This window comes from Nanorana parkeri, unplaced genomic scaffold (genome assembly GCF_000935625.1).
Source record: "Nanorana parkeri isolate BGI_ZX_2015 unplaced genomic scaffold, ASM93562v1 scaffold89, whole genome shotgun sequence".
Taxonomy (NCBI): Eukaryota; Metazoa; Chordata; class Amphibia; order Anura; family Dicroglossidae; genus Nanorana; species Nanorana parkeri.
The window spans coordinates 803005-827944 of NW_017306357.1; the positions used below are offsets into that span (position 1 = coordinate 803005).

Consider the following 24940-nt stretch of genomic DNA (forward strand, 5'->3'; position numbering starts at 1 on the left):
ACACATACACACACACACACACACACACACACAGCTATTCCTCACTTAATGACCTACCTGTGTTGCGACCACTCGCACTTACAACCAGCTCTCCGACCGTATTTGCGGGAATGTAGCAGCGGCAGTGCGGCATCTCATCTTGCATACAGTACTGTACTCCGTTCTCCGCTGCTATTCTCGGTAAGTACTGTATCTACAGATTTACAGTACCCTGTACAGTACATCTCCAACACTATACATTACTAATACATACGAATACTATAATACATACCAATACTGTATACAGTTCCTCGCCTAACAACCAATTTGTTTAACGACCTAGTCGTAGGAACGGATCTCGGTCATTAAGTGAGGAATAGCTGTGTGTGTAATGTGTAATTATATATATCTATATATATATATATAGATGTATATATAGGCTTTCCAGCTCCCTTGTCCACTCCTACCATACTCGCCTCCAGGACTTCTCTAGAGTCTCTCCCATCCTCTGGAACGCCTTACAACATGGCAAAGATCTAGGCGGTTTGTCAGATTGAATATAAGTTAAGTATACAAAACTGTTGCTTCCCACCGAATGGACAGGTACACTTTAAGACCAATCCATAGGAGGATCAACATTTCCACAAGTAGCAAAAGTTTTGCTTTCCTCTTATTTCACGGTTACTTAGCTGCCAGAATGTTATCGCACTTGTTTGTTGGAAGTGGCCAATTAAATGGATTTAAGCAGATCACACCATCACTGAACAAAACAAACTGGTTTGAAATGATTAAGCAATTCCATCAACAGTGGGATTACCTTAAGTGACTTGCACCCCTTCCCATTCCACCATACAGGTTTGTGTAAACCAGAGCCGATACAGTAAAAGGCTGCAGGTTTACTCTTGAAAGTTTAGCCAGATCAGGTTTACCAAAAAGCCAGTATGAACATAACACAATAGACATTTCACGCAGCTTGTAAACTATAGATCTCGTGGGATATGTGCCAAAAAAGTAATTAATGAAAATGAAATTCCTGGGCTGTAGAACAATCTAGACATGTCAACTATTCAATAGATGTTTTTTCCTTTAGTATCTAAAAAATCTTTATTAGATGGGAATATTAAAAGAAGAACTCCGGGCATAAATATTCTTAATCCTTGCAAGGGTTAGTAAACCCTCACGTTTTTTGCATATATCTAGTGTTAGCAAGCATTAGATATTTGCAAAACCTTTTTTTAAAAACCCAAAACCTTTTGTAACAGGTTTAAACTTACCTGCGTCTTCCCCACGCGCTCCCGTCCGAACATCTGAAGAGTCTCGGACGGCCGCAAAGGATCTTGGGGCGGCCGCATGCGCAGTTCAGATGTTCGGCCGGGAGACGAGGAGAGACACAGAGTAAGTATATGGAGCAGCGTGCACCCTGACAGACTCCGCGGGACATCAGAGAAGAGGGGACAGAGTAGTCAGCGCTAGATCAGAGACCCGCACCAGCGCTGGAGGGACGGCTGAAAAGGACAGGAAAGAAGAAGATGATCGGATAAAGAGGCATCATTTAAGGTAAGTCCTGACACTAACATTGGATGGGTGGGGGGGGAATAGCCTTTGATGTCACTTTTAAGTCTTCATTTTCATCTAGACATGAAAATAACAAAGATATACTCACCTGAACCTCACAGCCAGTGGTCCCTGGAGCCTCTCTTCCCCTTCGCTCTGGCGAGTCATCATGTGCTATACAGTATATATGACCTGAGGACGCCGAGACTTTTCCATCTTTTTTGCCGCGGAGCAGACAGACTGTAGGGACTGGAGTAGCAACCAGCTGGCTGTAAGGTTCAGGTGCGTATATCTTTGGTATCTTCATCCCTAGAGGAAAACAAGCATTTAACCCCTGCAGTGCAGGGGTAGCCCCACTGCAAGGGTTAAGAATATGTATGTCTGGAGTTGTTCTTTAAAATTACATAGATATAACAATTATACATTTGTGGTATTTAATACCTTTAGGGTATGCTTTATTTTATACCTTTAGGATATGCTGATGATATATTTTCCAACACATAAGGTTGCTAAAACCACCGTTCTCATTCCATAAGACTCTCCTCGAACATGTTCACTGTCACTAATGTCAGATGGGCGATTTTGCTGCTGGCGATACATCTCCAGCAGCAGGATCACCAAGGAAAGAAAATAATTTCTCCTAATAGGTGTCACTTCCTCTGTAACCCTTCCACGCTCTATCCAAAATGAAATCTGTTTTAGAAGGAGCTGGACTTTAACTCACAACAATTTTTAATGACTTTCACATTTTTTTTCTTACTGTATTAAATATAGAGCTTCCTCAAAGGGTCACTTGGCATAGAGGAACCTCTGGTATGCGTCGCTTTGGGGAATGTTGGATGTTTGCATCCACACTGCATGTTGTAGTTCCAACAACATCATTACTATATCCGTGCAGAGGCAAAGTGAAGTAATGGCCAGGAAGTGGAACCACAACGTGCAGCAGGGGATGCATGCATACAAAACACATGAAATGCGTATTGAATGCCAACGATTTTTCAATCACTGTATCTCTACAAGAAAGAAAAGATCAAAGTCAGGGTTTGAGGTAGTGGTAAGTATTTTTTATCTTTTATTACAAACCGGGCCTTTTTAATTTTTTCCCCCAATAATAGTGATGCATCAAGTGGGCTTACAGGGCAAAGCCTGCAGAATAGCTCTGTGCCACACAAACATATAGAAGAACAGGTATGGCACACATACATATACAGCAAGAGTATATACAATACATTAGGTGACACTAAACTCAGGAATTAAAGTGATCTTGAAGTCAAAAGGATTTTAATCTATTTCAAAGGCTGATGAAATCACTTACAATGGACGCTGCTCCTTGATGTTTAAAGTTGTAGTTTCCTGTAGAGTCAGCTGGTCCCTGAGCACAGGTTCTGATATTCTGTTTTAGAGTGACTCCTTTCCCTTGCAGGGTCCTATGGAGACACCCTTGTGTGCGCTAGTAAGCTGTATGTGTCTCCACAAACACACAGCAAATAAAGCTACTTCCCTCCCCCCTGCTCCAAGCTAGTAGATGAACAGTGGCTGGAGACTGCTCTGTCCTTTGTGATTTTGTACTGGGCAGGAATTTCAGGGAAGCTGAGCTGGGAGACTTGGAAACAGCTGTTCAGTAACATGATCATTGTAAGTGTTTGGGCAAAAATGAGAAGCAATGATTTGCTGGGCAATGTATATTGGTTTGATCTGGATTCATTATTAAAACAAGTGGGAGAGTTTAATACAACTTTAAATCTTAAAAATGCATTCAAGTACCCCAACTATTAACAAAAACACAAATTAGTAAACTAAACATGAGATTGTAGTCTATCACGGGAGAGTTCAGAGCAGTGGCTACTTTACAACACACACAGGGACCATGGGGGACAAAAGTAGCCCCCCTCCAGAAGGAAGGACAGTGTCAGCACCAATTCCGAGAAGGTTTGAGGATCTACAGCCGAGTAATACACAAATAAGATACATTTTTGTTAATAGTTAAGGTGCATGAATGCATTTTTAAGATTTAACTCCTGAGTTTAGTGTCACTTTAAGAAGTGAGATGGCTTGTTATGGATTATTGCACCATGTAATCAAATAAGGCCAAACTAATACTAATAAGGAAAATCTTCTCTATTGTTTTTTAGATATACATGTGAATTAAAAGAGCATAGTATAATATTATTGATGTGTTATAATGATAAGCAAGAAGTACTTTTTTTGCTCAAAATAATTTAGTTTTCAAGCTCCAGACTTAATTTAAAGGAGATCTATGAGGTGGGTGATTTTCACTCATCCTCATAGTTAGAGCCGACCTGTGACAAAGAAGCTGTCACAGGTCAGCTCCGTCGATCGGGAAGTGAGCAGAAACAGGCACCGATCTGCTCACTTCCTGATGGTCTCCCTGCAGTGAACAGTGACTGGCAGTCACGGCTCCCTGCAGCGATTCCCCCCTCCCCTATCCGATTCTCCAGCTCTGACTGGAGGAACAAACGGGGAAAGTGTGTGTGTGTGGGGGGGCACAGCTGGCTCTGCCTCTAGATAGGCAGAGCCAGCCGTCAATCAAGCAGCTGGGTGGATCTCTACAGTAATGTCGGAATCCGTCCCGCCTGCGGTGCTCACAGTATATCATGGGCAATAGCCTGCGAGCTTTGGGTCACGGGAGGACGCTAGTATATGTCTTCCCGTGATTCTAAGGAGAACTATGGGGAAAAACACTTACCCCATACTTTTCTTTTACGTGAACTTTGATATCTACTGTTAGGTCCACTTTAAATCAGCTTCTGTGCCATAGTACAGGAGGGGTTAAGTCATTCTACATAATCTCCCAATAAGTACTTGCAGTTCCTGGCCTGCTGGAAATTGTATTCTTTCCAGTTTAATTATCGCCGGCTCTAAGGAGATTAGAATATATTACAGAGACATCTCGGAGCTTCAGCTGTATTAGTCATTTTTAAGCCCCCGGTGTTCGGTTCTGTATGCAGCTTGTAAATATTTTGTAAACAGTTTATTAATAAAATGATCTACAAATGAGTCGCTTCCCCTCATCCGAGCTGACGTTGCTGCTCATATAAAGCGGGGGAAGTGGGCAGGTCAGACACAAGTCAGATTAGCCAGGCATCTGCTCTACCCAAATCCAACTTTATTAAATAAATCCCTTGCTAGACCTCTTACATCTATAATGACTCCTCTTTTCTCTGCTGGATAGAGCTTCTTAAATATGTTTCTACCTATGCATTTAACCAATCCCACCTTGAAAGTCTTGATAGTTTAAAGATAAAGATGGAAATTTCAACAGGATTTGAATTCTAAAGCTATCGCTCAGCCAAACACATTCCCCTCCCCAACCTTGTTCCTGTTAGTGGGTTGAACCAGACGTTTCATTGATCTTGGCTGTTCAAAAACCACACTTGACTTGTTCCTCCAGAGCTTGGACAGCTGCTAAGTACTAAAACAAAATTGCTTTCTGATGTAAACAATTCATTTATTGCATCTTCTTTTGTAGCTTTACAACATCTCAAGGTGCCAGGACTGAGCTGGTGAGTAGGTGATGCAGCGAGATACTAGGGCTACAGATAATAACAACTAGAATAGCATCAGATTCTTCCCCTCATTCCCCAAAAATTAGTTTACAGTGCAGGTCTGAATATGATTGGCTACTGCAAGTAAAAATGTTTTTTTCTTACATTTCAGATCCAGGCCGCACAAACCAGCAGTTCACCTATCATACTTTCTTTAACCCCTTCATGACTGAGGCCTTTTTTTCATTATTTTGCACCCATGTTATATTCCACATTTTAGGCCTGAAAATGACGTAAAACCCCCAAACATTATATATTTTCTGAAAGCCAAGACCCCATAGAATAAAATGGTGGCAGTTGCAAATTTTTATGTTGCACGATATTAGCGCAACTCCTTATCAAACCCCAAAATTTAGTAAAAAATGTACTCAAATGCCCCAAAACACAATAAAATACCCATTTTAAAATATAAAAGATGAGGTCACAACGAGTAATTAGATACCCAACATGCCCAGGTTAAAAATTGTGTGCGTCCGTGAAACAGCGACAAACCTCAGTACCCCATAGTCCATAGACGACGCTTTAAAAGCCCCCACAGGTCATCAATTTGGAGTTGCCCAAAAATACTGGCCCTAGAATTATTGTTCTCACTCCGGCGTGCGGGGCGATATCCAACATGTATAGCGCGTTCGTCGGTTTCATGCATAGGCGCACCCGACGCGTGTTTATGTGGCGAAGCGCGCGCTCGCGGGGGACTTTAAAACATTTTTTACAATTATTTTTAGATTTATTTTATTTCATTCTACTTTTAAAAACTGTTATTTTTTTAACTTTACTTTGTTTGCTATCACATAGGGGGGCTTAGTAGCCCACCATGTGATAGCAGATGGTGGTGACAGGTACTCTTTAAGGTGATGCTGGGGGTCCAAAGGACCCCCAGTGTCACCTTTACACTTCAAATAAGCTATTGAAGTGCAGATCGCACTTCAATAGCTTATAGCTGGGCTTCAGGATATTTCTGGTAACCAGAACGAGCGAAGCGCACTTTCACTATCGATTCCTCACAGGCAGAATGCATTTGGTATCACTCTACCTGTGACAGGAGCCAGCGCTATAGAGGAAGCATCGTCTTATGCGGCTCTGCTCCATCCACTGCCGCCTTCGCTTCCTCTATTGCTGGCTTTGTTGGCACCGCTAATTCTCTCCCGCGGCTCTTCAAGTTCCACTTTATGACACCCCCGGCCCTGGGAATGGTCACAACTAGGTCTTATTTTCGGGGTAGGCCTTTTTTTCGGGGAAACACGGTAGTAGTCTAGCTAGGTTATACAAAAGCAAAGAGGCATCGTTTAGAAATATTTATACCCAATTAGGTTGTACAGGTAACGCATATACACATGAAAAAAGCAGAGAGCTCACTAAATGTGGCTTTTAAAAAATGTTTCATAGTTTAAAGCTGAACTTTGGAACAAGCAAACATCTAAAACACAAAAGAGTCATGTGTATTCTTCCTTGAATCTTGGTGAGCTTTGAGTATTTCTTCCAGATCTGTGCAGTAATCCGGTGTGAAACTTTGCTTCTGTGTAGGGTAGGAGCTTCCTGTAATGAAGACCAGTCACTGCCACTCTCTCCTTGAGCAGAGTGACTAGTCTTGTGGTTCCGCCCCTTCCCGTAGTAGGTGGAGTCTGCTGGGTCCCTCCCACAGCTTTGTTCAGGCTATGTGTAGCACAGTGATGATGTCACTGCTATTATATAGCAGTATCTAGGATTGCAAAAACGGTGCACATAAAGTGAAATTAAATTCTTTGTGGCTATTAGGGAACATATTTCAATAAATACATTATTGAACTCTGTTCAAGAACTGAATGGAGCATGGATATTACCTTACCTTTATGAAAGGTTTTCTGTGTGAATGTTCTCTGAAATATCCTGTTGTCCCTTTTTGTGATGTATTGTCTTTATAAAAAATTGTTAAAGATTTAAAAAAAAAAAAAAAAAAGGAACTGAATGGACACAGTAAACAAAATGTTGAAAAAATGTCCATCAAGCTCAGCCTCTTGAACTCCAGCAGTTTTAGTTCAGAGGAAAGAAAACGAAAACTTCTGTTGCTAATTTTGCCACAAAGGAGTACAAATCTTCACTCAACCCTCCTTTGGGTCTCTTAGAGCCCATTCACACCGGGGCGGTTCGGTCGCATGGATCCAACGACATGAACAATCCCATACATTGCTATGGGGACAGATCATGCAACCGTGCGATCCGAAACCGCCCCCCTCCCCCCCCCGCTCCAGAACGGGTTCCTCCACTATTTTTGCCGCGCTGATCCGTGCAGTTTCCATACAGCTTTCAATGGAACCGCACTGATGAGCGTGGTTTTGGGCATTCTTAATTGCGTTTCAGTGCTGAAACGCAATTAGAAACTCCCTAAACCTCCCTTTTGAAATCAGCGCGGTAAACGCGCTGATCCGCAACCACCCTGGTGTGAATGGGCTCTTAATGACTATTGGAAAACAAAGCCTTTTTAAAGGTAGTTAGGACCCTCCAAACCTCCTTTATCTAGGTTACTATAGTCCCAAAATATAACATTTCACTGCTCTATATGTCAAAAAATTGTAAGAAGTGCGAAAAAGAAAAAGCTTTATTCCTAGTCAAAAATCATCTCGAACCATCACTGATTTCACTCAGATAATATAACATGGCTATGTATACTATTAAAAATAAGGCATGCGCATATACTGTACATACATATTTGTGCATTGCTTATACCCCCTAGGATAAATAGGGTGGTGGGGTACCCAAGTGCTTTTAAAATTGAGTATTGCACCATTAGGCTCCACACCCAGGGCTTACACTGAGCCTTCAAGGGTAAGATAACTCATTGGGTAATGTAGCATTCTATGCACTTCCCAAGAGAAGCATTGAATAGAAAAGCTTATACAGGCACACAGGTGCAAGAAAGGTTAAATAAATAAAATAAAAATTGTAAAGACTATTATTTAGCATGCTTGCAATACAACATCATATCTGACAAAGGCTTTTGTATTATTTATCAAGATTCAGGGATGTATTTAGGCATCATGTTACCCTTGGCACATATAACTGATGACAATGGTTTGTGCACGTTCCACTCCTTTCGTCATTTGGTTATTTTTGCAAAAACTAAAATACGAATGTAGCACTTCTGGCTGCACACTGTCTATTTTGTAAGCACAGCTTTTCTACAGGGCAGAAAAAGAGATGGAGATGGACACGTTACCTAAGCTACAGAGAGCTTAGTTCCTCTCAACATTCCCGGATGTCTCCTACCCCTATAGTTCAACTGATGAATTTACCCACAAATGTGCAGAGACTAGGGGGGAGCAAAAAATTAAGAAATCCCATTGGGAAATTTTAAGGCTCTGTGCAGCACCCGAAACCCTGCTGCCTTAGGCACAATCACATGAGTCCCATGTGGTAAATACAGTCCGACCACAGTATGGCTTGAAACTGGCATTCCAAAGGTGTTTAACAGGATTAAGGTCAGGGCTCTGTATCGGCCAATGTAGTTGCTCTACACCAAACCCTATCTCTTTATGGACCTGGCATTGTGCACAGGGGCACAGTCATGCTGGAACAGAAAAGGACCTTCCCCTGCTACTACGAGGTTGGAAGCACACCATTGTCTAAGATGCCTTTGTATGTTGTAGCATTAACAGTAACCTTCACTGGATAAATCTGAACTCAATAATTTCTAGCAGTCTCCATATATTTTTGGCCATATAGTTTAGGCCATCCAGGGACCTTTACAAAAACAAAAACTGGTGGGACGTTCCAGGTGTAGAATGTGGTCAGTGTATATTTTAAATACCAAGAAAGGATTAGTTTTACCAGATGCTGCCAAATTCCAGTGACCGTCATATCTCCAACCAGCTAAAGATCTTATACTGTACCAATATTAAAAGTCCTAAAAGTATACAAGTCACTGGGGGGGATGACCCGTGTTTTGACTGATGTATTAACAATGTTTAAAGAATGCACTTTTATGTACAGCCTGTATTTGTTCTTTAAATGAACGCATTCTTAACCTTGCTGCTCGGTCAGTTGAGCAGTAATGTGGAATGACAGAGCATAGTAGCCGCAGGAGATTTAATAGGGGATACTTACATCTCTTCGTGGAAAGGTGCTGAGAAGTTTGTACTCATGGCAGGGGAATCCTTTGGATGCTACAAAGGTGAAGAGCACCTGTAAGGGGTTAGAGCTGAGAAAACGCCTCTCGATAAATTCCCCACGTGGTGTTCTGATGCGTAGTTTGCTCTGTGGTTCACTATCCTCCTCCTCTGGCTCTGGTGGGAGGGATTGTTCTAGGGAAAGTCTGATTGCCTGGGAAGAGAAAAGAGGGTGAAGGAGACCCAAATCAGTTTGCTTGTACCAAAACATTGACACATATTGCTATTGTCTTGCACCACTTGGGGAAAAAAAAAACCAAAACTACCAAACGAGACATATTTTTCATAGTACAGAGAACCACAGAAGCCATAGTGCTATATCTTGAACGAATGATGATCAACAATAATCTGATAAAATGTTAAATGTGGCACAACAATGAAGGCTGAACCCCCTGCAAAACAATAGTTCTGGATGGACAAATGGCTACAAGTCAAAAATAATGCATCTCTGTCTAAATTCTAACAAGATGGCTACAGCCTTTTTTTTTTAGGATCCGTGAAGGGTAATGATACCTTAATGGTTGAAGAAGGCAACCTAAACTCCAAAACCTACACTGGGGTACGACTTTCTGCTACATTCTGTTACCATAGCTTACATAAGGTGAGGTCAAAGGGATCCAACATCAACACATGTTGTGTGCTTGTATAATCTTTAATGTGAATCTGTGAAATGCTACAACAGTATAAACTAGCTGTGGGAACGTAGCACGTGTACCTCTAAGCAGTTGTGTGCATTTTTAATTTAATTCCAGAGCTCCATGGAAGTCACTAACGCTTACTGCACTTTGTTATGGTAACAGCGAACAGTGTGCACATTTCCCTCAACTACTTCCCTGTTAATCAATGATATAGGTGGACTCTATAGTCCTATAAAGATGTTTAGCAATGGACTAGAATGCATAGTCGTAGTCTGCATAATAGAAAAAGATTTTGCGTACTTGGGGGTCACTAGAAATACGCACGTCATGACCTGGGTATGCCTACTCTTCAGTCCAGCAGCCAGTGTATGGTACTGGAAACAGCCACAGGTGTGGATTACAGGAAAACTGTACCAAAAGAAATATGGGACTTTGCAGTCTGTACACTTATTTAAGGGCAGTGACCCAGAAAGGAATGAAGTCGGGGGATCAGCATGACCATCAAGCAACTAGCATTTTCAATAGAAGGATAACATTACATCGCTTTCTGCAGAGGTTTCCATTGAGGTAGGTTAAGAAGTTTGATTTAATGACCAAAGTAAACCTTTTTTTTAGAAACCTAAGGATTGCAATTGCTGACCTTTCCTAATAAAAACATTAGTAACCTGCCTGACATGCTGAAGATGTGGCTTCAATATTTGGGTCACTGACCCAGAATAAGGATCGGGATAAATATTTCTGACTTCTGTTTCTAGTACTGTATACTCTCCTGTTTTGCTATAGGAGTATTTTAGGGTAGTGCAAATGGCTCAGTAAATGTTATACTGCAAATGTATATTTGTGGGACTTGAAGCCTCAAAAATGCTTTTATCGAAAACAGATTTGTGAATTTAGGGTGATAGCAAAGTATTAGCTAACAGATTGTAGTGCAAGCTTTTGAAGCAATTGATAGAAATGCCACAATAAATGATGTTACTCAGGCTATAGAACCATGTTGTGTTATATAAAGGTCTTCTAGAAGCTTTGGATACTGACGATCTGAATGATTTGGAGACAGGTGTCAAAGATCCTGAGACAATGTAGGTGCTGCCATTTGAGTGCCAGGTGACAAATCTGTTTATTTCCCTTCGCTTGATGACAGCGTGCAGTTCAGATAATGAAAAGAAATCCTCCTTTTTACAAATTCCAATTACCGTAGATCAGATGGCCCTGCCCAAGAGGACACCTGATTAAATTGTTAGGACAGAAAGGTTAATGAGGCTTCAGAATGGAAGTGTAATTACTTCTCTATCCTCAGTTCACACAGGTCACTCTCGTTCCTTTGAAGATGAACAGGCGAGAAAGCAATCGCCCCAAAAGTTAAATCTTCCTCAGATCCGCCTGCAAACTGGTAGATCATCATCTCATTTGCAGTAACACCTTGTCTGTTTTCCAGCCCCACCATCAACAAAGACAGCAGTGTTTGTTGGTCTGCCTTGTAATCTGTTTCAACGTACCACAACCACAAAGACAGCAGCAACAAAATGATCAAGGAGCAGCTGAATAAAAAAGGTTTTCTTTTCTGTAGATAAAGGGACACGCACACATTAGATACCCGTTTCCCAATCATGGACAGGCAATGATGGGTCATAACAGGCCCAAACAAGTGTTCTCTGGGAATACATTGATTAGGTGATTAGAAATACGTACCCAATTGCTACTGTTTTCCCAGGAGCAGGCACTGTTTGCAGATACAACATACATTATATAAATACCCTCAATACAAGCCCTCTCAATGTAAAGCTGGCCATACACCTTACAATTATCTGCAGATTTTCTGTGGTCAGATGGAAAAAGTGCAACAGATTGGCCCAGGTGGAGATTACTCCATCCACACTGGCCCAGGTGGAGATTACTCCATCCACACTGTTAAGTGTAGATGGAGGAATCTGTTGCACCTTTTCCATCTGACCACAGAAAATCTGCAGATAATCTATAGGTGTATGGCCATCTTTAGTCCATACACTTTATTGAGATCATTATAGAAACACTGACCAATAAAAACAAAAAAGGTGACCGTCTGCAAATGACTCCGCCTCCCTCTTCCATTACACTATACAAAGGCATTGTGCAACTACAGTACTCCTGTTATGAGAAGGCTAGGGAACATCTTAACAGGATCGGATTATATATGTACAGTCATGGCCATAAATTGTTGCAATTACAAATGTTTCGGCATTCTCATGGTTATTTCTTTTGTTTGTATTGTTATGACACAAAAAGTGGAGGGAAAAAAACAAAACCAGATCTGACACATTCCATGCAAAACTCCAAAGATGGACTGGACAAAATGATTGGCACCCTCAATTCATATCTGGTAGCGCACAGCCCTTGGAAAAAATAACTGAAATCAATGGCTTCCTGTAAGCATCAATGAGTTTCTTGCACCTTTCTACAAGAATTTTGGAGCACTCTTCTTTCGCCGACTGCTCCAGGTCTCTCAGATTGGAAGGGTTCCTTTTCCCAACTGCTGTTCTGAGATCTCTCCACGGGTGCGCTATGGGATTTAGATCTGGACTTATTGCTGGCCAGTCCAGTACTCTCCGGTGCTTTGTCTGAAACCATTTCTTGGTGCTTTTTGACCTGTGCTTTGGGTCATTGTCCTGCTGTAAGACCCATGACCTCTGACGGAGACCCAACTTTCTGACACTGGGCCCTACATTGCATCCCAGAATAATTTGGTAGTCTTCAGATTTCATGCCATGCACACAGTTAAGACATCCAGTGCCTGAAGCAGCAAAGCAACCCCAAAACATCAGTGAACCTCCACCATGTGTGACTGTAGGGACTGTATTTTCCTTTAAAGCCCTCGTTTCTTTTTCTGAAAACAGTAGATTGATGGGCTGCACCAAAAAGCTGTCATTTTGTTTTGTCTGTCCACAGCACATTCTACCAAAATTATTTTGGCTTCCTCAGGTAAGTTTTGGCAAACTCCAATCTGGCTTTTTTATGTTTCTGTGTCAGCATTGGGTCTCCTACCATATCATCCATTTTCATTCAGATGGCGATGTACAGGTGAAACTCGAATAATTAGAATATCGTGCAAAAGTAATTGCTGCAAAAGGGGCCCAAACCAAGTACTGAGTACATGTGCATGCTTATACTTTTCAGAGGTCCGATATTGTTCTATGTACAATCCTTGTTTTATTGATTGCATGTAATAATCTACTTTTTTGAGATTGTGGATTGGGGTTTCCATGAGCTGTAAGCCATAATCATCTCAATTATGACAAATCACGGCTTGAACTATCTTGCTTTGCATGTAATGAGTCTCTCTCATATATTACTTTCACCTTTTAAGTTGCATTAGTGAAATAAATGAACTTTGCACGATATTCTAATTATTCGAGTTTCACCTGTATATGTTTTGTATAGTGCGAGCTGACAAGGTTGTACCCTGTGCCTGAAGGTCAGCTTGAATTTGTCTGGAAGTTGATCGTGGGTCTTTATCCACCATTTAAATAATCCTTTGTTGCAATCTTTGATCAATTGTTCTCTTTTGTCCACGTCCAGGGAGATTAGCTCCAGTGCCATGGGCTGTAAACTTCTTGACAATGTTGTGCACAGTGGACACAGGAACATTAAGATCTCTGGAGATGGACTTGGAATGCAATTTTTTCTTGCAATTTGGAGAAGGTGCCAATAATTTTGTCCAGTCCATTCTTGCAGTTTTGCATGGAATGCGTTGGGTTTGGCTTTTTTTCACTCCACTTTTTATGTCATACCAATACAAACAAAAGAAATAAACATGAGAATGCCGAAACATTTGTAATTGCAAACATTTCTACGTGAAGTGGTGCATTCGCTGACAGAAATGCAGGGGCGCCAATATTTTTGGCCATGACTGTATGCAAGTCTTACTGCTCTGGTAATACCCATGACCAACACTTTGTGAACCACAGATGAGAGATAGCTGGAAGTTCTGCACAGAACTTTATCTAGGGAGACAGGTTTTTATGCTATCATTCGCAGAATTAAAGTGTCACAATGCTCCCTACAGCCTGGCTCCTTTGATGCAGCAATAGAATGTCCCTTGGCGTTCTTGGGTCCTTTATACTGTATACAGAATGTGATGATTTACAGGGCCTTAGACTGATGGAGCGGAGGAGGAAAGAGGCCTAGGGACCGGGTCTAAGAGCAAGCCGGCTCAGAGGATCTGGTGAGTATAACTTTGGCATTTTCCTCCCTTTAAACAAATGAGCGCTTAACCCTTGAAGTGCCAGGGGTAGCCCCACTGCAAGGGTTAATAATTTTCCATGGGGTTCTACTTTAACCCTCATTATTTAGACCACCACTAAACAGCAGATTCAACTAATTTATTACATACAGTTTTCAGTTTGGCAGTTACCTGGTGGCCTTCAAAATCGCCAAGTTCAGATTGTCATATTGTAGAAAAGACAATAACCAACTGTTGAAGCTTAGCCATGAATAAAGATCGATTACTCTAGAATCCAGCAGTTTGACATAAAGAGCATTTTGAGCCTTGATGAAGGGGGTACTTTACAATCTTGGAAATGCGTTGGCTTATCGTGCATTTCTATAAGTAAATAAATACATTCAGACTCCAATGATTTCTGTAGTGCTCCAGTTTTCCTTCACCTCTTGAATTTACATAGTTACATAGTATTTGAGGTTGGAAAAAAAAAGCACAGGTCCATCAAGTTCAACCTTTGTGTGTGTGTGCGTCACTTGTGCGTGCATGTGTGTATAAGAGTCCCTGTGTGGTCTAGTATTTAAGTGTACCTGTACACCTGTATGTTACAGTCTCTTATGATGGAATCTAATTGATTTTTAAACAAATCAATATTCTTTGCTGATACCACTGCTTGTGGCAGTGAGTTCCAAAATGTAACCCCTCTAACTGAAAAGAAGCCTCTACGCCCTTTGTGGATAAATCTTTTATCCCCCAATTTCAGGTGGTGGCCTCTAGTCCTTGTTACGGAGTTTACAGTAAAAAGTTTAGTGCCTATGTTTCCATCACCACTGAACATCTTGTACATCAAAATCATGTCCCCTCTCAATCTCCACTTCTAGCGTGAGCAAGTTTAAATTTAGCAACCTTGTCTTGTAGTCTTGGTCCTCCAGCCCCTTAATTAGCTTGGTTGCTCTTCTTTGGACTCTCTCCAGCTCAAGTACATCTTTTCTGTGGACTGGTGACCAAAACTAAACCGCATATTCAAGATGAGGTCGAACCAGTGATCAATAAAGTGGCAAAATTATTGTTTTGTCTCTATAGTGCATTCCCTTTTTTTGCCGCCGCCTGGCATTGCAAGCTATTATTCAATCTTTGGTGTACAATGACCCCCAGATTCTTTTCCATTTCTGACTTCCCTAGTGGAGTACACATTAATGCGTATTCCGCTTACCTGTTTCTAACCCCAAAGTGCATTACTTTACATTTCTCAACATTAAACTTCATCTGCCATGTAGTTGCCCACTCCCCTATTTTATCCAGGTCCCCCTGTAATGTTATAATGTCTAGGTCTGTGTCTATTACTCTCCCAATTTTAGTATCATCTGCAAACACAGAAACATGGCTATTGACGTCTTCCCCGATATCGTTAATAAACAGGTTAAATAGTATTTGGCCTAACACAGAACCCTGGGGCACTCCACTCTCAACCTTAGACCAATGTGAAAAAGAGTTATTTATCGAAAACTCTGGACACGTTCCTGTAGCCAGTTCTCTATCCATGTACACACCATGTCACCATGCCCATCGATTCAAGCTTGTGAATTAAGCATTTATGTGGTACCATGTCAAATGCCTTTGCAAAATCCAGATATACCACATCCACCGACCTCCCTCCATCCAGATCTCTACTCACCTCTTCGTAAAATGTTAGTAGGTTGGTCTGACAAAGAACGGTCCTTTCTAAATCCATGAGGATTATCACTTATAATACCTTGGTCACAAACAAAATCCACTAGTCCTTTATCATTCCCTCAAACAGTTTGCATACTATTGATGTTAGACTGACTGGTCTATAATTACCCGCTTGGCATCTTGAACCTTTTTTTGAATATTGGTAGTACCGTAGCTTTACGCCAGTCACCCATACAGTCATTAACGAGTCCTTAAAGATGATAAATAAATTGTCTGGCTATAACCTGGCCGAGCTCCTTAAGTACCCTGGGGTGCAGGTTATCGTGTTCCAACGATTTATTTGCATTGAGTTTTTCCAGTCTTTGTTGAACCCCGGCTACTGTCAACCACTGCGGTATCCTACGCCCCAATTTGTGCAGCAAAGACTCTTTAGCTGATCAGAGGGGTAGATGGAGTTCACTGCTTTTCTGAATTATCCCTTATGGACCAGCAAAATGAATTTTTATTTCTCCCTTGTATAAGATAACATCATGATTGACGAGCCATTTCTGCTGCTGACCTTTAGGTAATGAACACAAAAGCGAAGCAATCTGCTTGATCCCCTCCTTAACCTACCTTCATAAGAGGAAATGTGATAGCCGTGCTGGTTTGCAGTGAATACAGTACATTTTTGGAACCTCGATCTTTTAACAATCATGGAAAATCTACACATGAAAAGACACCCCGCTTTAAAACAAACCCTTTGCAAAGGGCATTGATTTATTCAGGATTCGAGAATTCGTTACAGAACATTCAGCCGACACTGAAAGATTCATCCAAAGTCTACACGCTTTTCATTTGTCCTTTCCATTGTTATTAAAGCACCTGTTTCTCTCTGTTGTTTTGACATTTCCCTGCCGGCTGCAATAACAGATGCTATTTTATTTACTGTGCTGCCTCAATTATATTGCAGAAGGATAAACAGTAGCTCATTAGAGTCCCTTTCCCTTTGTGCGAAGGATTCCTATTTCCCCAATGTAGCAGGTTCCCCAATGGCGTTGTCACAGGACAGAGCCTCACAATGACTATACCGAACCGACAGACTAACTTAGAAAGAGGGGGAAAAAAAACAATTAGATGACGCGAAGACGCTTATAACTCGAACGGCCGACAGTGGGGCCGAAAAAGAAAAAACAAGGCGGCTTCCCGTGAATAGATCAATAGGCACATTTCAAATATATGCGCTGAACAAAAAGCCCTCTATGTAAGCAAACACAGCTCTACAATAATAGATTATGTGTAATCCCTGAACTTCAACTACAGCATTCTTTCATAAACAGCATTGTTAAAAAATGGCTTTTGTTTTGCAAAGCAAATATCTATTATTTTCATTGCTGCACACTGTGTTAAAGACAATGCAAGTCTGGCCGCATTCGCAAAGCCAGAATGAAGTTTGATTTTTCTTTTTTTTTTTTGTTTTCTTCTGTAGGAAAATATAGTTTCCAAACAGGCATTGTGAAAGCGGCTCTATAGTGAAAGGCAGGGTAGCAGAATGAATGCAGTTAACACAGGATGCCTATTTGTTTTACTGGGAACTATTGCTTTAGATCTAAAGAATTACAAAGGAAAATACATGTATACAATGGAGACGGCTCTGAGCAGCCGAGCAGTAGCAAACGTCTGGTATAGGAGGTTTACACAAGTCAGACTCGGTGATTTTGTGAGATTTACTGAGAAAAAAAAAATGATCGTTGTGTCTTTTAAAATAAAAACAAGTACAATTGTAGGCAGGTGCATAACACATTGGCTTTATGGCAATAAAACATAACTGCTGACCCCAGAACTAAAATCTTCAGATAGCAAAGGTCTCAATCAGATGGTAAAAAATAGCACAATTAAATCCACACCAACGTACAAAGTACGATTTGCATAAAATGTTTGCTGGACATTTCTCCGGCTGTATTTCACAGCATTCGGCTATCATTTTCAAAGAATAATGCAGCGACTGATGCGTAAATTGTGTTGGATTTGAAATGTGACTGACGAATCTTGTAATTGGAATCTCTCTATTACGATGGGCCAATTCTCTTGAAAAAAGGATAGGCAAATAATTCACATTGGCTTCCAAATGCGGTAAAATACAGATGGACGAATGTCCAGCGCTGTACGAATCGCACAGCACATCCTTTATAAATGGATCCCTCAGGTGTTTCACAGATGAACTCAATTTGTTTTGTTTTTGTGTTTTTATTATGATGTCAGCCATACATAGATTGACTTCGCATGATGCAAATGCTCCAGGGCCCATGAGGTCAGGAGTCCGAAACATAGCTAATTTTTCCCTTTTATTTACCAGTTTTAAACTACCTTTACAATCTGTACAGAATAATACAGCATTCTCACCCCATTCTATTCCCTTTTTCCATGATGTTATTTGCTGTTTGCGCCTCTAGCTGACTTACCAGAAAAGGGGAGATATTAGAGCCTGTTTAAATATTAGAAAGGGACTGAAAGTTTCTCTATGAGACATAACCCGGAGCAATTCAGATTTTGCACTTTGCTTCCTTGATAAAGGGACCCATGTGGATCTGAAACGTTGGCTCTTTGGTGCTAGACATGACGCACTAAATAACCTTTCTTCCTAAAAGATGGGGTGTGCTCATAAGATACATTTGCTTTCATGATTGATGATACCATCCATTTAATTTCTTCGGCACCCTCAGTGTATGTGAAGCCAAAAACAAAAGTGTTTGCAGCTTAGCAGCCTTAGATGTGGTCGCTGCATTTGTTTTCTTTTTTTCAGGCTTTTTTTTTTCCACTTGGTGACCTTGTCAGCAAAACATTTCCTGTCCGGAGGTGACAACGCTCACTCACTCCAGTGTATAAAACGAGCAGTAATGTCAACCTAGGTTACCCAGAAGGGGGAAGGGGATTTGGAAGCAGCCATATAATCATTTTTGTTCTTGCGCTTTGACATTCTTTAAGCAGCTGTATGGACTGTATGGTGTGTGACTGATGCATGATATCTACAGATTCAGCACCAGGGGCATTAACAACATACTTTTGTTCAATGTAATGGCAGCTGTGATGTTTGGTGGCAAACCCCAATAGGAAGACAACTAAGAACTTCTATTGGCCTTATGCATATTTCCATACGTGTGATGAAACAATTGCTCCAAGAACCCTGCAACAAAATTGCAGCAAAAGTCTTTTTCGGAATGCACAGTATTTGCTTTTAGCATATATGATACAGCCGACATTCAGAGAATAGGAGGCAGCTTGCAGACACCAGAGAGTGAATGCAGACTTAATGTGCATTTTCTTTTTATTAATTTTAAGGGTATTTGTAAAAATCTCTAATACGAAAACATGAACATATTGTGAAGTGTGAGGTTTTTTTTTCTAGTTAAGCAGAATCTCATTACCTCTCTTTCCTCTTCTTGCTCTTTTTTAATCTGTTCCAGTCGGTACTGTTCAGCCATCTCTTTCTCCTGGGCCTCTCTCTGTGCAAACAAAACATTTGATGGTTTGGATTTTTAGAAGTCTACTGCACATTATATGTATCAGTATTGTAAAAGTCTTGCACCTATCCACGTGAATGCAAATGCAAGACATACCCAGACTGCCAGCACTCCAAAGCCAAAGTGGTAATAAAGGTTTATTGCAATCCCATAAACAGACTACAGTTTTTAACAAATGAGGCACAAGCATGTTCATGTTCATAATAATCCTTGGTTATAACCATGGTTTAGAGTGGTGGTACCCTGGATTTGTCTTAATGGATCCATCATTGCCTGGTTATGACTTCAAGGACTCAGATGTTGGCATATATAGTGGGAAACTTACACTGCCTGGCCAAAAACAAAAAAAATCACCACCTGGATTTAGCTAAGCAAATAGGTAAGAGCCTTCCATTGTATAATAGGTCTAGGTTCAGCAATGTTATTTGCCCCAAATATTAGGTGCCTACCTGAATAACCAGGTTTTTCCATCAATTGATATTTTGCTTCCCTGATGGCACATTGGGCATATTCAAAGATGACAATGTCAGGATTCAGCGGGCTCATATTGTAAAAGAGTGGTTCAGGGAGCATGAGACATCATTTTCACACATGGATTGGCTCCCAGACCTTAACCCCATTTAGATTCTTTGAGACATACTGGAGAAAAGCTTACACAGTGGTCCGACTCTTCCATTATCACTATAAAATCTTGAAAGGAAAAATTAATGCAACTCTGGACGGAAATAAATGTCGTAACTTTTTTTAAGCTTATGGAAATTATGCCACAGCTAATGTGTGCTGTAATCAAACCTAAAGGTAATCCAACTAAATATTAGTGTGTGTGACTTTTTTTTTTGGCCGGGCAGTGTATAATAAACATCCGCGCTAAATGGATCTCATGCTTCAGGAAGAACACCTACCTTTGCTCGGTCAGCTTCTAGAGAAAGACGATAGGCCTCATCCTGTTCTCTCTTTACATTTTCCCTGGCTTCTCGTTCATCCTAAAATGAATAAATAGAGAAATTAAACATTTCTGATTTGTGCCATTAGTCCTTTAGTGATGTCTCTGTACAAATCACAATGTTCTAAAAGAAATGACTCAAAACCCTGTATACCAGGGCTTCCTGCTATAGTCATGTGATCAGCCAAAGTGTTGCAATACAAGGAAAACTACTAAAGACAAGAGTAAGCCAATCACATGAAAAGGGAATGATAACATTTCTTGCAAAGTTCTGTACCCTAACAGTGTACACAACAGGCCCTATACAGTACATGGAGGTAATTTATGATTTTGTCAGTTCTTAGAAAATCAGATCTGGTTGTAGACTGATTTAAAATAGTTATTTTTCTTATTAAAGTACAAAAAGTCTTAGAACGCAAATTATTCTGTACGTTGTATTTGATATCAGCATTTAATGAAAATGGAGTCACCCTTTAATGCCATAAAAAAATCAGCCAGATCTGATTTGCTGTAAAAAAATATATAAATATGGTTTCCATGTAATTACAACACTCATGGCAACAATGGAAGCATTGACATTTTCTGCTCATGCGATTGGCTTATTGCAGGCGTTTTTTTTCTTACAACCCTTGGACTGATCATGTGACTACAGGCGGCCCCCCCCATTCAGCACTTGGAAGGAGGAAGTGACTAAACTCCATGACTGTAATACCAGTGTGTACAATCCTGCAACAAAGTTTACAGAACTGTAATGTAGATCAATGATTGGACAGTGTTTTTACCTCAAGAAAAATAGGTTACAAAAAAATAAGAAAAAAAATAAGGCAAAAAGGAAGAAAAAAAAAGGGGGGGGGGAAAGTGGTTAATTTACTTAAGCTGGATCTGCCATTTATAACAATTAAAACACTATTTTCAATTCACTACATGTAATAACATAAGGCTTAACGAAATGTACCGCACGCATGTTGTGTTATTAATTTTTGTGGTATTTTGCTTGTAAAAAGCCAAACAAAAATGATCAGTATATATGTAACCATACCAAAGCTTATGGTTGGTGTCAGTTGTGAGGTTCTATGAGGGATCCATAGATAAAGAGTAGAAAATGAAGCCATTTGAGATGGCGATAAAATACCACTTAATGAGAAATGATAACCATCTCTGGTTAAATAACTATTTATTGCAAAATTTAAAAAAAAGTTCCCTATCCATGTCATATTTTAGTATTAAGGCTATATATTTTTAAATTATTTACATATTTTAAGTAACAAAAAATCCAAAACAATCACTGGCTGTATTTTTAGCTTCACATTAGTTGAATATTTTGATGAGATAATTATAATAATAAACACAACTAAAATGACTCATACATCATAGTAAACAATCCCTTTGGGACAAATATCACCAAGCATAATGCAGTCCATAAAAGATCTGGAACCAGAAGAAAAAAAAAAATGTCATAGTTCAATTATCTGAAATCTGATTGGTTGCTTTGGGCTACTGTGATTTTTGTGCTGTTTTGGATAAACCTTTGTGTATATGGAGCACAGCTCAAACTGAAAGCGCACACTAGATGTATGTTTGGAGTAGTTAAACAGAATAGAATGGAAGAATTTAAAAAGCTTTCAGAACAGGCAAGCAACATTTACTTTAAAATAATTAGCATTATCTAGAGAAACTGTTCTATTGATTTGACTACAAATGGCAACACACACTAAACAGGCATGGTCCACCGTTGTCACCATCAGAAAACCTGCTAACTGAACTAAATGCCAGCATGGTATGGTTTACATATACCTTAAGGCCTGGTTCACACCTGGGCGTTTTACAGCGCGTTCCTACGCGCAATAAAACACTCAACATGTGAAAACCAATGATTGCCTATGGGCATGGTTCCCACCTGGGTGTTTAACAGCGCGTAGGAACACGCTGCAAAACGCCCTACGCCCAAAGAAGTACAGGAGCTTCTTTGGGGCGTATTTGCAGCGCGTATCCATTAGAATACAATAGTCCTCGGAAACGCGCGTTTGTCACGCGTTTTTTACCGGTGACGCGGTGCTATGTGTTTAGCTGCATTTTTGCTGCGTTCCAGTTAAAAAAACACAAAAAACATTTTTTTTTTTGCTGGAGTGGTGCTGTCAGTATGTTAGCTGCAGTGCAGTGCGTTTTTACCCATAAAACACATAGGGATACATTGGGATGCATTTTTAGTGCAGGAGCGTACGGATCAGGTCAGCACAGAAAACAGACATCGTGTGAACAGGCCCTCAGTCCCCTTTCACATGGGCTGATCAGGAGGTGGTGTGTGCACGGATCCCTTCCTGATCAGAGCTGTGCGGATCACATGTCACTGTGTGCCAGCTATAATGTACTATTGCTGGGATTTGTAGTCCTCTACAGCTGGTGGTATTTTGCATTGCGCTGTATAATGTACTATTGTTGGGATTTGTAGTCCTCTATAGCCAGTGCCATGATTGCTGTATAATTTTACACTTTCCATTTCACTATATTGCACACCACACTTTGTAAAAAATTTTTTTACTTCCACTGCTCCAAGCTTGCTCCCGTGATGGAATACAATCTCAATACAAACTAGTAGTCCATCACTGGAGCCAATTTTTTTTTTTATCCGATTAATCGAACTTAATAATCGGCTAACTAAACGATTTTTAAAATAATCGTTAGCTGCAGCTCTAATGCTTTTAACTGCATGGAGTTAAGGATGTTTTTATCTTTATCTCATATGTGCTCTTTCTGAAAGATATAGATATAAATTGGACCATGCTTTGTGTGTGTTGTTTCCCCTTACTTTGGATCAACTAAGGGTTTAGGACCCTAAGAATGAAAGGCTTTTTTTCTTCATTTTGTGCATGAAATTAATAAGCTTTTGTCTCCTTTCAACTGATGTACCTGCTGCTTTACAAGCTCACAGACAGCCTTATATTCCATATTGCATACAGCTGTTTTAGACTTATTAGCCATCATCAGTACAATGTATGGAAATTACAGCTTCTATGGAATGCTTTCAATTATTCTGGAGCAGAGAATTTAGTGTGGTCACCATCATAGTGTGCATTTCAGGTTATTTAGTTGTTAGGACAGACACAGCATCCTCTGTTATAAGCAATGCAGCTCATGACAGCATCACATTTAGATCTGATTCAGTATTGTCACCTCTAATGCAAACAATTCAGCCCCTGTGCCCAGGTAGAGTTGTCACTGCCGGATCACGTCCCATTGCTGACTCCTTGCTGGGAGCTGACAGTAACAAAGGTCCTGTGGTTTCTTTTCCATTTAATTAAAGGTGGAACCTGTGGCTCCCCTGCATGGCAGCGGAACTGCTACACCACTCTCTCTGCGGGGCCCGACTCCAAACCCTCGGAATTAATTTGAAGTAGGGGAGTGTGTCATGACTGAAGCAGAGCAAGAGAGATATACACTGTATTTTTCTCAGATGGGTTTCAGTTTTGTTCAACAGTTCCAGTTCTGCTTTAATGAGATCATGTGAATAGACTGTTAACAAAACCAACAGAGTAGCTTGCTGTTAGATAAAAATAGAGGGAAAAACACCAGGATTGACAAGGAACCTGGAAAAAAATGAAGAGGTAATCTCATTTTAATTTGTTCCTAATTTGCTCCTGCACGAAAGTCACAGAAAGAGCTGAAAAAACACATACATGACTTATACGTTACTCCTATATTTTGTTTTTATTAATGTACATAGCACCTACAGGTTCCACACACAGAACCCATGCACTTATCGTTTTTTCATGTGGCTGAATGGGAAAAAGATGCCGAATTCCCCCATGGATGGGGCAATTCTCCCCAGCTGGGCTATTGTATACTGACAGAATACCTGAACAGTGACTGCAGCTACTGTTCGGTTGAGAATTTTCAGACCGGCTCTTTTGACAAACGTCGGTTGAAAAATCAACTTTTGTCGAATGGAGTGATGACAGGGCCACACGCTAGAAATTCTTGTGGTATATGGCAAGCTTAGCATAGATTATCCACATTTCTTCCACTGCTGAAGAAGCTGAGTTGGGGGTTTCTAGGTTAGGAGGGCTAAGTAACATGAACTAGTGCAATCTTTACTGAATGTCTACTTGTACTTTAAAGCTGAACTCCAGCCAAACAAATAAAAAGAACACACACACTATTGCCAAAGATATTGGGACGCCTGCCTTTACATGCACATGAGCTCTAATGGCATTCCAGTCTTAGTCCGTAGAGTTCAATATTGAGTTGGCCCACCCAGCAGCTGCTCGGCCATAGAAACCCATTCCATGAAGCTCTCTACGTACTGTTGTTGTGCCAATCTGAAGGCCACACAAAGTTTGGAGGTCTTTAGCTATTGTCTCTGCAGACAGTTGGCGACTTCTGCGCACTGTGCGCTTCAGCATGCGCTGACCCCGCTCTGTCATTTTACCTGGCCTGCCACTTCGTGGCTGAGTTGCTGTTGTTCCCAGTTGCTTCCACTTTGTTATAATACCACTAACGGGTGACTGTGGAATATTTAGTAGCAAGGAATGGATGGATTTATTGCACAGGTGACAACCTATCACTGTACCACGCTTGAATTCACTGAGCTCCTAAGAGCGACCCATTCTTTCACAAATGTTTGTAGAAGCGTCTGCATGCCTAGGTGCTTGATTTTATACACCTGTGGCCATGGAGGGGATTGAAACACCTGAATCCAATGATTTGGAGGGGTGTCCAAATACTTTTGACAATATAGTGTATATATATATATAT

General features: G+C 40.6%; 1 protein-coding gene across 2 annotated transcripts in view; it reads right to left on the reverse strand.

Moving 5' to 3' along the window:
* FAF1 (Fas associated factor 1) overlaps positions 1–24940 on the reverse strand; it is a 218339-nt gene that overhangs the window by 12965 nt on the left and 180434 nt on the right. For both annotated transcript variants that reach the window (XM_018552460.1, XM_018552459.1), the window contains exons 16-18: positions 20148–20228; positions 19150–19227; positions 9180–9395 (exon numbers count right to left, since the gene is read on the reverse strand). In XM_018552460.1, the coding sequence (XP_018407962.1) occupies positions 9180–9395; positions 19150–19227; positions 20148–20228 (375 nt within the window). The remainder of the gene's footprint in view (positions 1–9179; positions 9396–19149; positions 19228–20147; positions 20229–24940) is intronic.